The 15,837-nt window shown below is 55.5% G+C and overlaps 1 protein-coding gene across 6 annotated transcripts; it reads right to left on the bottom strand.

The window, feature by feature from the left end:
- Nucleotides 1-119: 119 nt before the first annotated feature.
- On the bottom strand, nucleotides 120-15,116 carry WNK4 (WNK lysine deficient protein kinase 4). 6 transcript variants are annotated; one of them, XM_036095431.2, is made up of 19 exons: nucleotides 14,368-15,115; nucleotides 12,556-12,728; nucleotides 11,352-11,572; nucleotides 10,873-11,030; nucleotides 10,295-10,383; nucleotides 9,988-10,204; nucleotides 7,789-8,053; nucleotides 7,418-7,539; nucleotides 7,132-7,190; nucleotides 6,917-7,034; nucleotides 6,527-6,643; nucleotides 3,093-3,230; nucleotides 2,483-2,537; nucleotides 1,787-2,379; nucleotides 1,648-1,708; nucleotides 1,146-1,554; nucleotides 863-1,062; nucleotides 599-696; nucleotides 120-491 (listed from the first exon to the last, which is right to left on the bottom strand). In XM_036095431.2, the coding sequence occupies exons 1-19, from the start codon at nucleotides 14,983-14,985 to the stop codon at nucleotides 489-491; spliced, it is 3,714 nt and encodes a 1,237-aa protein (XP_035951324.2). In that variant the 5' UTR covers nucleotides 14,986-15,115; the 3' UTR covers nucleotides 120-488. The 6 variants fall into 6 exon arrangements, with proteins under 6 accessions (XP_035951324.2, XP_035951326.2, XP_035951325.2 ...); XM_036095433.2 differs by having other exon boundaries at nucleotides 641-696; XM_036095432.2 differs by having other exon boundaries at nucleotides 1,787-2,376.
- Between the last annotated feature and the right edge of the window lie 721 nt (nucleotides 15,117-15,837).

Below are 15,837 nucleotides of genomic sequence, written 5' to 3'. Positions count from 1 at the left end.
GGGCAGCTGCTAGCCATGCTTCCCATTGTGAGGAGAGTCCCTTCTGAATTTTCCCCTCCCGTACCCCACAAGGCTTTACCCCCCAGTTCTTAAGGCACGACAGATACAGTGTCACAGAATCCTAGTTTCCAGCATTTTTATTGACTGTTGCTAATTCTAGTGTGAGTACACCCCCTACACTTGCTCAGCTGGGAGTGTGCCCTCTAGAAGCATCAGGGCTTGAGTGGGATTGCTTAGTGGTTGACCCTTGGCTGGGGAGGTGGAGGCATGAGGATGGTAGGCTGCAGAACTGATACCCACACACAGGAAATAGTTCCCACATGTTTGGCTCTTCCCTATAATGGAGCAGCACTCTCCATGCCCCTTTGGCCTTCTACTCCCTCAGTACTGGGGTCTTCTTGCAGAGTTGTGTTGGTCAGCAGATTCTGAGAGCACAAGCTCCATGGTGGGCCCTGGTGTGGGGGAGACAAATGGCTTCTGTTCTGAATTCACTGGAGGGGAAAGAAAAAGCACTGAAGAAACCTCCAGGATGGGAGGAGGGTGAAGCTACAGTCAGTTACCATTCCCTGGGCTTGCCCTCCCTTGGGCCCGCCCTCACCATCCTGCCAACATCCCCGGCGAATGTCACCCCCTTGCTTGCCCGCTGCTCCTGGGAGCCGGTGCTGCTGCCACTCAGGGAGTTCCTTCGCATGATGCCTGGGTGCAGGATGGGGAGGGAGAGCACTGAGTGAGGGAACGGGCCACGGTGGGGAGGGGGCTAGTCCCCCCAAACCAAGGGGCAGACCCCCAGGGCCTGGAAGAAAGCCAGATCAGTAGGGAAGGGGACCCGGGAAAGATGGGAGCTGGGCCACTGCAGTCTCACCAGGGCCTGGGGGCTCAGAGCGCTGCAGGCTGTTGCGGCGGGAGGTGGGGAAGCTGCCCTTGGAGAGGCGGCGCTGGCGGCTGGACAGCATAGCAGCTGGGGCCACGATACCCGCTGGGGGCTGCTTCCCAAGCCGGCTGTACAGGTCCTCGATTTCCTTTTTCTGTAGTGTCTGTAGTGCCTCCACCTCTGACAAGTGCCTGAGGATACACCGGGCGCATGAGCGCTAGCCACACACTTTGCTCTCCCGAGTCCACCTCTTGTCCTTCCTCCCCAGACTCACTTCTGCCGAAGACTCTGCAGCTGAGCCCAGAATTCCTCATCCTCCCCACTGCTCTCGGATTCCTCACTGCTCAGACACAGGCTGCTGTATGAGTAGTTCATCCACACTGGGCTGGGATGGCTCTGGGGTGGGGGGCTGCCCCCCACTCGGGGTTCCTGCCCATCGTCCCCTTCCTCCTCAACTCCAGCCCCTAGGCCTTCAGCTGCACGGTCGCTCTCAGCCAGAGCCTCCCTGGCCTCAGGCCCGCTTCCAGCACTATCCTCTGTGTCTGAGCTCTCCGAGGTCAGCTGAGGGGTTGGAGGCTTCAGGGAACTGGAGAGAGTTGGGAATGTTGGTTGCAGGGGAAGAGGCTCAGCTGGTTCCTTGGATGAAGTCACTTGGAAACGCCCCACAAGCTGCGGCTTCCCCTCTGTCGGGTGACAAGGAAGGAGTCATGGAAGGAGGGAGAGAAATCAGGCAGGATATGAAGTGAGAATAATGGGTCAGTGATCAGAGGCCTCACCTTCAGAGATGGGCTCTAGTCTGGCTTCCCCCAGGAGTGGCCGAGCAGGACTTGGCAGGGCCTACAAAGTGTGGGTCCGTGAGGAGGGAAATGATTCAGAATGGAGTGCCCCAACCATCCCTCTTGGTTTCCTACTCACCTCACTCTCCATCTCAGCTGTTGAGGGTGAAGGCCTATCCTGGCCACAAGGAGCAGGGGGAGGGGGCGGGGACAGGCTAGGTAGGGGACCGGGAGGGGCTGCAGGAGACTGGGACAGGAGCCCAGGTGAGGGGGACAGCAGGGACTGGGCCACAGTCATCACAGCCAGTGAGAAGGCACTAGCCAGAGAGAGGAGAGGGGCTGCTGTGGTGGAGGGGAGGGTAGAGGTGGAGGGGCAGGGGGGAAAGGAAGGAGGAGTAAGAGTCACCTGGGAGCAACTGGGAGAGAAGGCAGGCGGAGAAGGGAGGACTGAGCTCTGCAGAGAATGAGAGGCTGGGCCAGGGAACTGGGCGGCACTGGGGGAGAATGCAAGTGGAGAGCCGGGAGAGTGTGGCAAGATATTTGAAGACACTTGGGAGAATGGGGAGGGGCTGGAGTATGGGGGAGAAGTGATGGGGAAGATGGGACTTGGGGAAACAGGGGTTCCGGGGGAAAACAGGTTTCCAGGAGACAAGGGGGTTCCAGGAGAAGATGAGGAGGTGGAGAAGGCTGCCCAGCTCCTCTGCTCCGGGGAGGTGCTGCTCTGGAACTCTGCTGGCAAGGAAGGAGTGTTGAGTTCCCAGTCCCCCATTCCATAGGCCCTGCCCAGGAGCAACCCCAAGGGTTGTGATGAGTAGGGACAGAACTCAGTACATACCACGGGATGGGTCTGGGAGGGGGCCCGAGAGGGCAGGCAAAGGTGCTGGCTCCTCCTGAGGGAGAGAATGGGGCTCACGGTCACAGCGGGGAAGAGCTGAGTCTTAGAGGGGACATTCAGAGTGGGCTTCAGCTGGGACCCATGAACCTCTAGGAGTCCATAAAGGACTTTCAAGGCACTCAAAAGTGTATGTGCTAAAATATTTACAGGTAAAGGGGTATGATGTCTGCAATTTACTCTCAAGTGGTTCAGGAAAAAATAATATGTGCACATACATAGAGAGAGGGGAGGGAGGAAGACAGTGATAAAGTTAATGTGACCAAACACTGACAACTGGCAAATCTGGGCAAAGGGTATCTAGGAGTTCTTAGTACAATTCTTGCAACTTCTCTCTGTAAGTCTGATATTCTATCAAAATAATGAGTTGAAAGTATGCATTGAACACATTTTTCTAGAACAAGTGCCCACAGCTTTCCTCAGATTCTCAAATGGGGTAAGAGCCATTGTTTTAGGGTCCCAGAGATGAAGGAGTTACAGCCAAGGGGACTGGTGAAGGCAGAGAGCAATGAAGTCTGGAGCAGAGAGGTGGAGGTGACCAGAGGGGTCTGACCTGGGGGCCCAGTAGGTCCTCAGCAGCCTCCACAGGGCCAGTATCTCTCTTCAACAGGGTTTCCACTCGCTGGATAATCTCCCGAATACGGCTCAGGAAGCCGGCTCGCTCCGAGGGCAGAATGAACTCGTTATACACCTGGCAAGGGGTCAGCAGGAAGGGGAAGGAGGGCTCAGTGATCCTACTCCTCCCTTCCCCGCTGCACTGATCTTTAGAAGCCAACCCTTCACCCCACTGCTCTGCCAACCACCAACTTAAACAGGTATTCAGTATCTACTATATGCCAGGCACCGTGTGGTGTAAGGAGAACTACAGCTTGGAGGACAGGAGCTAACATTCCTAGGATGCATTATAGCCCAGATGCTTCAAGGGTCTTATCTCATTCAACACGAACAACGGCTCTCTGGGGTCTGTATTCACATCCCCATTTGAGAGTTAAGATAAGCAATGCTCAAAAAGGTTAAGTTCAGTCTGCCTAAAATCACAGGATTTGCACCCAGATTTGTCTTAAAGCCAGAGCCTGAGTTCTTTCCACTGTTGCTTCCTATGCTTTTGGACACAACTCCTGCTCTTGCAGGACTTATGAAGTATACTATCCAGGCTCACGTACACACACACCCACAAAGTTAAGTAAAAATAAGGCAATCGATGGTAAATGTAAATTCAATTTCACAAACACTGGAGCACATACTATATGCCAGGCACTGTTCTAGGTGAGGAATACAGAGAAGTATAGAACAAAGTCCTGGTCCCAAAGAAGCCCAAAATCTAGTGGAAGAGACACATATAGACATAATATACTGCAAGTCAGCCCATGGTAGGAAAGGCATTATGATCAAGGTATAGAGAAAATACTAAACCAGCAAGAAGAAAGGGAGAGTTGTTTAATGGTACAGAGTTGCAGATTTGCAAATGAAGAGGTTCTGGAGATCTGTTTCACAACGTGAATATACTTAACCCTACTGAACTATACATTTAAAAATGGTTAAGATGGTAAATTTTATGTTATGTGTTTTTTTGCCGCAATTTTTTAAAATGCCATTCCAAAGAGAGAGCAGGTCATGCCACCCAGGAGGATAAGGGAAGCTGGGATGGCTTCACAGAGCTGAGCCTTAAAGAATGAGTAAGAAAGCAACCCTTCCTTGAGGACTTATCATGTGTGGATACTTCTCATATAATTTCATTTCTCATACATCTATTACTTCTTATAAATTATATACTATATCAGAACATCTTGGCAAAATGAGTATTATAATCTACATTTTACTGATGAGCAAGGAGGTTCAGAGAGGTTAAAAAAACTTGCTCCAATTCACCAAATTAGTGAATAACAGAGATGAAATTTGAACTCAGGTCTTTTTTTTTGGGGGGGGGGAAACAAAGCAAAGTTTATTGAGTAATACTAAGTTTATTGAGCCATAGTACAAAGCTCCCGAAGAGGGAAGGGACTGGAAAGGGTTGCCCTTGAACTCAGGTCTTATGTGAAAGCCCACCCTTTCCGCTGTTCCATGCTGTTTTGGGAAGAGAAGAGCAGGGAGAACAGCATGAGTAACAGCTCTGAGGCATGAAAGCACACAGCACATTCACAAAGCAGTGAAGACCAGAGCAGAGCTGGGAGTGCTGTGAATTTCAAAGGCCATGCTCCAGAATTGGGACCTTACTCTAACCACAGGTGGCTACCCATTAATGGTGTAGGGGCAAAAAGCAAGAGCAAATCCAAGTCTCAGGAGAATTCTGCTGCAGAGGGGTGGAGGGTAGAATGGTAGGGAGAGAAAAGAGGGCATTGGACCCTGTGGTCCATTGGGGGGGGGGTCACTTTGGCTGTGTGGAATCTCAGTGGGCTTAGAAGCCTAGTAAAGCCTTTCAAGGCAAGAGACCCCTGAGCAGATGGAGACAGAAGTGGAAAGGCATCCAGCCTCTTCAGAGGGCCACTCAGAAACCAGTGTGGCTAGAGGAAAGATGATAAGCCTGTGTGCCAAGTGATATTTTGTCTTTGTCCTGGATACAAGATGAGTGACATGATGGAGGAGAAGCTTTAAAGAGAGTTCCTGAAGCCTGATTCTTCTCTCATTCCCCTCCCTCCTTCACCACTGGCACTCACTTCCCCTACTCCACTGAAACTGGTCTCCCACAAAGACCTTCTGACAAAAGCCAGTGTGGTCTTGCCTCAGGCTTCACCCTGTATCACCTCTTTGAAACTCTCTGTTCACTCAGTTTTCCTTAACATCTTCTGGGGCTCCTCCAGCCTCTCAGGCTCCACCTCTGTGTCCTTTGGTGACCTATTCCTCCCCACCCCAGAAAAGAGGGTATCCGCTGAGACCCACTCTCAGACCCTCTCTGCATCTGGCTTTGCAAGCTCATCTCCCTTCACTCTCCCTTCTGTGCTGACAACTCCTAGATCCACCTGTGGATCCTAGATCCAGCCCCTGCCTGACCATATCCTGCTGCTAGAGAGGATCTTGCCTGCCCCTCTGTCATTCAAGCTCATCATCACCCCTAAGAAAACCTGCTTTCATTTTCCAACTTCCTCTCTCCTTTAATGGCCTGCTCCCACTAGCTTCTCCACACTACAAGTCACCTGTGATATCCCCTCTCCCTAACTCCCTATCATTTCAACTCAGCAAGTGTTTACTGAGCATCTACTATATGCACCATATTACATCAATAAATGCCTGGATTACAGAGTAACTTATTTTTCTGAAACAAGCCTCAGATTCACCCCTTTTCTTCCTCCCTTTCCCCATAATCCATTTTCTCCTTGGACCACTTGTAGTTTCTTGTATTTTTCTGCCAACTGGATTCCCTACCCCCAACCCTCTCCCACTTCCCATGGCAGAATGGTCTTCTTAAAACCTATTCTCACCATGTTACACTCTAACTCTTAAGACTGTCTGTAATCTGTGCCTACTCTACATGCCCAATCTTGCTCCCACAATTCTCCTTAGTTCTAGTGACATGAAGCCCCCCGCAAGCCCCACATTCCAAGTCACTCCCTATTTCCATGCCTTTGCTTATGCTGTACTTCCTCTAGACCCGCCCCTTCCGGTCTTCACTGCTGTTCTGTCAAGACCTGGAATAAGTTCTGCCTCTTCCCCCTGCTGCCCCAGGCCACCCTTTACTCACAGACACAGGATCACATGTGTAGCATGTACTTGACCACAGCACTTGTGTATACCCTATGTCATCAGATTGCTCCAGCCGAGGATCCAAAGCTCACTGAATAAATAAAAATCTCCCCCATACAAGGGCAGAGATGTCTTCAGTGTCACTGTGCTTTAAAAACCCTTGCTGTTCAAAATTTTAAAAAATAAAAAAATAAAATAAAAACCCTTGCTGTTGGGTGGGAAGAAGGGGGAGTTCAGCACCAGGGGACATCAGACGGGAGATTCCTGTCCTAGCCCCAAAGACTCTGTCCTCATCTCTCTCCCCCTCACCATGGCAGCTGCAATCTCTTCCGGGCTGTCCCCATCCAGATCAAATCGGAAGGTCACCATCTTGCTATTGTGAGTCTGTAGCTGGCACTCAACCACTCTGTCATTCTGGTCTGAGACCTTCAGATTCAAAGTCAGCAGAGGGGAGGATGTCAGGCCCTCTGTCCTCATCACATGTCCCCACCCCACTCCAATCAAGTGTCAGTGGCCACACTGGAATTGGAGAGAAGCAGACTCTGTCCCCAAACTCTGGTGTTAGAAACGAGACTGGCTGCCTCAAGGGTACCAGTCACATACTGCTCTCCCCTTTTTTTTGGCTGACCTCCCTTCCCCCCTGGCAGTTTCCCTCCTGGTCCTGTAGGTTATTCCCCATCCCCTGTGCCCCTTTCTTACACTAGTGACCCGCAGCCGGGATCGTGGTCTGCGTCGGAGATTTCTCCCTGGGGGTCTCCTCATGCGTCCCATCCCTTCTCCCACATCACTAAGGCCTGACGCTGCATCTGAGGCATAGCTGGAAAAGGAAAGGAGATAGGAGTGTCAGAGTGGACACTGGGACCCCAGGGCGCCATATGTCTCACTTCAGCACCCCAACTCCTACCAGAACCTACCTGTCTCCTGGGGAAAAGTCACTGCCAGGGCCAGAATGTGGAATGGATAAGGCAAAAGCCTGAAATAGGAAATGGGTTCATGAGGTCAGAGGACGATAATTATTGGGATCCAGGGCGATGGGGTCAAGGGTGCTGGGGTACTAGGCAGAGGGAATTAAGGAAGATGAGGACAGAGTGGTGGATTTCCAGGGACATGGGGCGAGGTCATGGGGTTGGGTTTCACAAGGAGAAAGACAGGTCATAGGCTTGGACTGGCTGGGAGCCCCCCCATGTGACCCCCTCTCACCGAGGGCAGGCAGAGATGGGACTCAGCGGGGCTGGATGGCACCCCCCCAGGGGGCTGAAAGGCAGGGTCTGAGGCATCCAGGAAGCCGGAGGAGCTGAGGTAGCCATCAGTCTCGCAATCCGCTGGTGGGGGAGGGAGGGGATCAAAAAAGGGGAAGTAAAGGGGACTGGTGGCCAAGCAGGGGGGCTGCTTGAGCAAGGAGGGGCCTGGAGCTGTGGGAGTTCTTTCCCAGAAGGAGCTTCATGGCTAGATGTGGAAGGCCGGGTAAGTGACGGTGCTGCTGGATTGAACTTCTGGGCAGGTGGGGGGCAGAGGCCAAGGGTTCTGGGACCTAGGTCACATCCCAAATCCCACAGTCAGGGGTGACTTACAGGTGGTAGATGAGTAGGAGGCATGGCGGAAGAGGAAAGGCTGGTGCTGGTCTGCCTCTGGTTCCTCAGGCTCAGGGGGGAAGCCGCTGGGGGGACCAGGAGTCATGGGGACAGTTGCTGGTGGGGGTCCTGGTGCAGGGGGGAGGGCCTCCAACTCCCTAGCTTTGCGCAGCTTCTCACGCTTTCGCTGGATGGCAGCAACTCGTTCACGTACTGCACGGGCCACTGGCTGGTAATCAGCCTCGCAGACTAAACCCAGGGCCACCTGGAGTGAAGAGGGTGAGGAACACAGTTTGAGGTGAGGACTCTGCTCAAAGACACGTCAGAACACCTTCTTGCGGCCTCCAGAGTATTTCTCCAGGAGAAAGGGCACTAACATTCATTGATTAGGCACCGTGCCCATTAACTGGCAACTCTTTACATCACCATCATTAAATCCTCCCAACAACTTTCTGAGGTAGGTCTTAGCTCCATTTTAGACATACGTAAAGCTGTGACTAGTTCATGGTTATCTAGTAGGTCCATTGCTCTGAGGGGGCAAGGGGGAACATGTGGCAATATCTGGGGACATTTGTAGTTGTCACAACACAGTACTACTGGCATCTAGTGAGTAGAAGCCAGGGATCTTCTCAGCGTCCTATAATGCACAGGACAGTCCCCCAAATAAAGATGTCAATAGTGTCATCATCAAGAATCCCTGTAAGTAATGGATCAAGATCTGATCCCAGGTCAGGTGTGAGCTGTGCTAAGGAGACCTGCTCTCGTGCCACATTTCAAACACATTCTCAGGTTCCTGACCCAGACCTACCATAGATGATCCCCACCCTCTCAACTGCCATTTTTCTTTCTTTCCTTTTTTTTTTTTTTAAGATTTTATTTATTTATTTGAAAGAGAGCGCACAGGCAGGGGGAGCAGGGGAGGGAGAAGTAGGCTCCCTGCTGATGAGGGGCTTGATCCCAGGGCCCAATGCCCTTCAACTGCCATTTTTCTATCAGGAATCTCATACTAGGGCAACTGGATGGCTCAGTGGGTTAAGTGTCTGCCTTTGGCTCAGGGCATGATCCCGGAGTCCCAGCATCTAGTCCTGCATCAGGCTCCCTGCTCGGCGGGGAGTCTGCTTCTCCCTCTGACCCTTCCCCCTCTCATGCTTTTTCTCTGTCACTCTCTTTCTCAAATAAATAAATAAAATCTTAAAAAAAAAGGGAGGGGGGATGTCATACTCTCTTCCTCCCCGCACCCACTTCCGGTCTTCCTAAACCAGCTCTGCATCTTCTACTTCCCAGGTATGCCTCTCATGGTCTGGAAGTTTCTGTTCATCATCTCCTTATTCATCTCGAGGACAAGCTTCACTGTGCATGTAAGGAAGGTGGGGTGGGGTGATCTGACTTAAAATCTGAACGGCCTGAGTTTAAATCTAGCTCTGCCACTTACTTGCTGAGGACCTTGGACAAGATATTCAACCTCTTTGAGCCCTCCATCTCCTCATCAGTACATCAGGATAAAATCACTCCATGCAGGGTTGGTAACAACAGTCGAATGCATATGAAAGTGCTCTAAACCATGTACAAATGGGGGATTATTAAAGAGCTCCAAGCACTGTCAGAGATAGAAAGAGTGCCAAGCACTGTCAGAGATAGAAAAATCAACAGAACACATCTCTGCCCTCAAGGAATTTTATAGTCTAGTAGAGGAGAGAGACAGGAATGTCTCCTGGTATAAAACAAGACCGACGGTGGTGGGTCCTGTAATGGAGAACCTGTTGAAGTGGAAAGAAGCATTTAATTTTGACTCTAGAGGGAACAGGTTTCCTGAAATTCATGGTTCTGAGCATGGAGGAAGATGGGGGAGGGGGGAACGACAAGGTGGGGGAAGGATGAAAAAGAGAAAAATAATTAGATAAATTGGAGGAAAGAGCATTCCAGGAAAATTGGATCAGCAGGAAGTAGAGCAAGGGAGGCTGGAGGACCCCAGGCTTGATCTGGAAAAGGAAATCTTCAGCGAGTCTGCACTGGGTGTGCGTGTGGGTGTGTTAAGGCGGGAGGGGCAAGGGGGCACTTACAAGACACCCTGAGAGGGCTGAGCTGGGTGCCTCTGCCACCACCCAGCCCCACCCAGCCCCTCCAGTCGACGCCCACAGGCTCCGCCGCACCCCCCCCCCCCCACAAGCCCAGCCGCAGGGCAGTCTGTCCTCTGCTCACCATCTCCTGCGCCACCTCCTCTGCCGCGTCCCGGCCCAGCTGGAACAGGAACTCTATGGCCTGGTTGTCCCGTGGGCGCCCCCCGCGCCGCGCGTCCTCCATGCGCAGCCAGAGCTTGAGGCCGGGCTTCTCCCCGTCGTCCTCCTCCGCCAGCTCCACGTGCACGCCGCGCTCCTCGCGGAAGAAGGCGTGAGCCAGGAGGTCCTGGATGGTGAACCTGAGGGCGGCGCGGATGAGCGGAGCCTTGCCGCAGCCCGTCCCCCACCCCCAATCTCCCCCAACACACACCCTGCCCCCTCCACCCCACCTCTCGTTCTTATCCGTGCGGATGCAGCCTTCAATGATCTCCTTCACCTCGGGCATCTTCACCTTGTAGAAGCTGTTCGGCTTTGTGCCCTGGAGGAAAGGGGTTGCATGAGGCCTCGCTCCCCAGCTCTCTGCTTGCCCCCCATCCCGCCCGAGGCAACAGGGCGTGCAATCCTAAAAGCACCGCGACAGCTACTAGACGGTTTGATTTCAAATCTCCGTCCCCCCACGTATCGACAATATGACCTTGAACAAGTCTCCCTGTGTGCCAGTTTTCCCATTTGTAAAGCGCAGGGCAGAGAAGAGGCCCTCCCTGCTCACCCTGCGGGTGAAAGATCAGATGTGAAATCGTTTGTAAACTCTAGGGAGCGCTACACACATCATTATTCTAAACATCTAGTACTGGGGCGGGGGGCGGGGGGGGGGTGCTGTGTGTGCATCCAATACCCTTCAGTGTTTACCAGAGCATCTTCGTGTCTAGCCTGTTTACTTTAAGGGAAACGGCATTGACCTCGGGCTGGTTGGGGCAGGAAAATGGGAGGTGACCTGCAATTCTTTGTCCTCCCCACCCCCTCTCACCGAAGTGACCTTGCGGTAGATTTGGGCGGCATTCTGGCACTCGGAGTAAGGGTACTCTGAGGTGGCCATCTCCAGCATGCACATGCCAAACGCGTACACGTCCACGGCCTCGTCGTACTTTTCCTCGTACATCTCAGGGGCCATGAACTCCGGGGTCCCTGTAGGATCCACAGCAGGCATCAGGCTACAGAGCCTTCCTCTGGCTTCGTCCCTCCTCTTGGGCATACCACCAGCTAGCCAGGGGGTGCGGGGAGGGGGCAACCTGGAGAGTTCTGAAGTGATAGTGACGGACACTTCCCCACTGTGTGTGTGTTGGGGGGGTGGTGGAAAGGATGCTATAGGTCTCCCCATGTTCCCCATGCTCTTCTAACTCCGTGCAACTCAAAGGGCCCTGCTGGGAAGAGAGGGCCCCCAGGCTCTCTTCTGACGCGGATCGGGGTGGGGGTGGGGAGGATAGCAAGAATCCTGGAGGGACTAACCGATCACGCTCTTGGCAAAGGAGGCGCGCTTGAGCGTGGCCAGGCCCAGGTCGCCGATCTTGACCGAACCTGAAGGGCCCGTGATAAAGACGTTGTCGCACTTGAGATCCCGGTGCAGAATGGGGGGTACCCGGGAGTGTAGGAAATGAAGCCCCCGAAGGATCTGGCGGCTCCAGCGCTGAAGGACTCGCGGCTTCATCTCGCGGAACCGCCTCAGGTATCTGGGGGAAAGGCACGCAGCCAGGGTCGCGGCGGGGACACGGAGGCGGGGGAGGGGACCCCCGCTGGGAAGTTCCCCTGGTCCCACTGGCACCACCGCCTACACATCTTCTGCCAGCATTATTCTAGCTCAGGTCCTCGCCGCGCTCCAGAGAGAAACTGAGTCCGGGGTGTGGGAGCTAGCCGTGAGAGTACAAAACGGGTCCGGCGGTAAACTTGCAGATAGGGCTGCGCCAAAGGGGCTGGGGAGTGCGGGAAGGGATGACTAACCGCCCTGGGCGTGGGGGAGGGCTTTAGAGAGGAAATAACTTTTATGTTGCGTCCTGAAGAATGAGTAGGGGTTCAAGGGTGAAAATGGAAGGGATGGAGACTTTCCAGGCAGAGGGGACACTGTGCTGAAAGGCACGGAGACAGCGACAGGGCAGGGTGGGAGGAGGTGCTGGGAATTCGGTTCCTGTGGAATCTAGGTTCAAGATGAGGCTAAGTTCTAAGGACTCTGTGAGTAGGTTAGAGAGTGTGGGCTTTAACCTGAGGGTGGTGGGAAGCCTTGAAGGGATTTTAAGGAATGGAGAGATTCCCCAGACTGCAGTAAGATAGGATAGATTGGAAAGGTGAGGGCAGAGTTGGGGAAGGCCCGAGAGGGCGCTGCTGCAGGGCTCCAGACCAGTGAGGTGGCAGTGGATGGAACTGGGAAGGCAGAGTGGGGAATTATAAGGAGGCCTTGGAGACATACTGATGGGGGAAGGCGGATGCACAGAATGGAGATAAAGATGGCATCTGGGGAGATCGGGTTTTGGCTGGCGTGCTGGGTGGACACTGCCATTCAGTAAGGCAGGGATGCAGTAGGGATGGGTGAGAGGTAGCAAGCCTGGTTTTGGACCTAAATCTAGAGTTTGAGGAGCCTGGGAGAAGTTCCAGAAGCAGTGGGGACCTCCCACCACCAGCTCTCCCACCAACCAACACTACCACCAGGCACAGAGCTCACGTCTTCAGGGTGCCGGAGGTCATGAGTTCGGTGACCAGCACGATGCAAACCTGGCCCCTCAGCACCGACTTCCACGAGTCGTAGAAGCGGACAATGTTGGGGTGCTGCAGCCCCTTGAGCATCTCCACTTCCTCAGAGAATCGCTGCCGCTCGGCTCGAGACAGTTTCCTAGTCTGTGGGGTAGGGGACGGGGGTCAAATTCACGACAGGCCCAGGACTCCCACGGAGAGGAGGAAGGGGCACGTGGGGAGGGGCTGGGGGAGAGGTGAGGGTTAGAGCCCAAGGAGGAGGCTAGGTCATCACTTGCCCAATGGGCTGTATACCTCGACTTCTCGATCCACCCCCTCAGGCTGCTACAAGGACACACCCATCCTGGGCCTGGGGCCACCCCTGGACCCTCCGCTGGACACAAGGGCCTTTATGCAGCCCGGTCCAGGAGCCCTGAGCTCAATAGCGCCTTTGTGGCCTCCCGGGCCAGCCGTGGGGCGGGAGGGGATGCCCCAGGGCTGGCAGTGGGCAGGCAGCAGGCGGGCAGCAGGCTGACAGCGGGCAGAGAACTGGGGCCTTCAAGGGGGTTGGCTCCAGAAACCGGGAACTGCTAGATCCAGACTGGAGGCAGGAGGGCTGCAGAGGGAGTTACAGAGAAAGATCCAGGACCAGGCAACAGGAGACCGCCCCCTGGCCCATGGCTGTCCCACCCCCTTCTCATCACCACCCCACCCCCCCATTTGGCCACCTCTTCGTGCCTGGCCTAGAGCCTGGGGCTCGGCATTGGCAGGCACAAGGGGCGAGCCAAGTGCCAGGGCTGGAGGGGAGGACCCTTACCCAGATCTGCCCCCCAGTTAAATCCAAAGCTGCTGGCCCAGACTTAACTGGGTCTTCCCTCCGTGGAAAGAAGGTCCTTCACACCAACATCCCCCTAAAGCCTGCTGGGTTCAGTGCCTTTGGGTCTGGGAAGGGAGAGCCCAGGTAGACAGTGGGATGAGGAGCAGGACTGGACTCAGGCCAGGGCTGGAGCTCTCTGTCTCCCCCTTCCCCAGCTATGGAGAAGTCTAGAAGTCTGACTGCTCCAGAAGGGGCCTGGGAGGGCCCCATCCTGCACCACTGCTCTAAATCTTCTGGAAGTGGGGAGGATCCTGCCCCAGCTCCATCATCCCAGCCTCCTACTCTGCAAAGATTCAGGGTGAAGGAGGAGGAAAACCAGAGTCATACTGAGGGTCTCAAGACTAAGAGGAAAGGGAAAGGAAGAGATAGTAACCACTGCAGGAGATTGGTGGGCCAGTCACCCCTCAGATCTGAACTGGCTCCCTACCCGATTTTGCATCGTATCTCCCAACTCTCAGGGTTGAGTATAGAGACTTTAAAGTTAGAATGTCCAAAACTCGGGGTGCCTGGATGGCTCAGTCATTAAGCGTCTGCCTTCGGCTCAGGTCATGATCCCAGGGTCCTGGGATTGAGCCCCACATCCGGCTCCCTGCTCAGCAGGAAGCCTGCTTCTCCCTCTCCCACTCCCCCTGCTTGTGTTCCCTCTCTCTCGCTGTGTCTCTGTCAAATAAATAAATAAAATCTTTTTTTAAAAAATGTCCAAAACCCATAAGGAAGCCACCATACACCCTCTGCCTCAGTTTATCCTTCTGCAGCCCAGAATCAGCCAGACCCATTGATCATCAGAGCAAAGGGGAGTGGGCAGGAGTGTCTGGACATTTGACTGGAAAGATAGATCTCTCCCTTGCTGCCGTCCCCCAGATTTCTCATCCCAAGACCTCCAAAGGGTCCCATCCCGAGGTGCCACAGAAGGGCGCCCAGCCGCACCTGCAGCTCACACCAGGCCACCTCCACCGTGGTGTCAGTGTCCAGCCCTCGATACACCGTCTTGAACGAGCCACGTCCAATCTCGATGTCAAATTTGAGGTATCGGCCGTCCGGGGACGTTGCCACTGCCTGGGTCTCCGTATCCTCCTTTTCCTCCTGCTCCCGCTGCCGCTCTCGAGCCGCGGCTTCGGGGACTGTCGGCGGATCCCGGGACCCCCGGCCTCCTGCAGAGCCCGCGAGCTCTGGACGCGCGGAGTCTGCAGCCTTCACGGGGTCTCCCCCGGTCCACGTGCCCTCGGGGGGCTCTGGACAGCTAGGCGGTGGGCTCCTCGCGGGGCCAGGACCAGCGGAGTCCGGAGGATCAGGGGGCTCCGGAGCGGGTGAGGCTGGCTGACACCAAGAGCTCAGCAGCCCCAAGTCGACTGAGCTGCGGCGGCTGAGACGGGAAGAGCGCGGCCGGGGCTCAGCCTTCCCGGAGAAGCGGCGCGCCCGGCGAGGAGGGGGCCCAAGGCGGGGCGGACCGGCGGCGGCGGCGAGAGGCGGCGGGGGCCGTAGGGCCAGGTCGGCCTCCGCCTGGGACATGGGGACCGCAGTCTCGGGGGTTGGGGGTGCCAGCATGAGGAAGGGCCGGCGCCGCAAGGCAGTAAGCCGGGCGGCTGGAGAGGCGGCGGCCTGACAGGCGGACCGGCTGGGTGCGCAGCGCTCTGGCTGAGCTCCTGGGGCCCCCAGTCCCCGGCTCGCCCTCCCCGCAGCTCCGCCCCGGCCCCGCCCCCCGGCCTCCCCGCCCCCCCCCACCCCCCCAACCCAGGGCCGCCCCCTCGGAGCGGCCAGCCGCGCGCGCGCGGAGCCGGGTGCGCAGCCCCTCACCTCAGCCGCCCCGCCCCCGGCCGCAGGCCCTCCCCTCCCTCGCCTCTAGGCGCACCCGCCTGCAGGCTCATTCCGAGGCGGACCGGGTGCGAGACGGAGGTGTGTCCTCCCGCACTGAGGGCGCAAACCTGTTTGGGAGCGGGGGGTGGGGGAGGCACGATGCTGGGACTGGGAGAGGAAACGTGACCGCGGCTCTCGGGCCCTAGAAAGGGGGGTGGTACAAGGGAAGGTTACCACCGGCCTGCACGCCCCAGATAAGGTAGCGCCACCCCCTCCTGTTTGCCCGGGGTAGCCCCAGGCCGACAAAACATAGGTCAGGGGAACGGTCTAGTTTTCTCCCAAGCCGCTGTCCCTCTAGGCTGCACAGGGATGGGTGTGCGCACCCCAGGGCAAGCCCCTCCCCCAAGCCAAGGACCCGGTCACCCATACCCTCCACCTCCCCTACCTTGGCCGCAGCCTGGCCCTGGCCACAGTAGCTGTTTTTGCTATGTGGGCTCTCCTTCCTCCTTCTGTTTGCCAAAGTTCCCAATAAACCAAAGCCCATATCCGGTTTACACCCCTTCAGCTCCCCTTGGCCTCAACTACCCCACCCAGACCAGAAGG

This window comes from Halichoerus grypus, chromosome 2 (genome assembly GCF_964656455.1).
Source record: "Halichoerus grypus chromosome 2, mHalGry1.hap1.1, whole genome shotgun sequence".
Lineage (NCBI taxonomy): Eukaryota > Metazoa > Chordata > Mammalia > Carnivora > Phocidae > Halichoerus > Halichoerus grypus.
The sequence above is the reverse complement of the archived record's forward strand: the minus strand, read 5'-3'. Positions and strand labels throughout refer to the sequence as shown.

What these genes read in the sequence shown, in the direction of transcription:
- WNK4 (XM_036095428.2), bottom strand. Translation starts at nt 14,985, where the DNA reads ATGCTGGCACCCCCAACCCCCGAGACTGCGGTCCCCATGTCCCAGGCG. An exon ending in CTTTGCCAAGAGCGTGATCG is followed by an intron (nt 11,031 to 11,351) that starts GTTAGTCCCTCC and finishes TGGATCCTACAG; the next exon opens with GGACCCCGGAGTTCATGGCC. An exon ending in CCCATCTCTGCCTGCCCTCG is followed by an intron (nt 7,191 to 7,417) that starts GTGAGAGGGGGT and finishes TTCCTATTTCAG; the next exon opens with GCTTTTGCCTTATCCATTCC.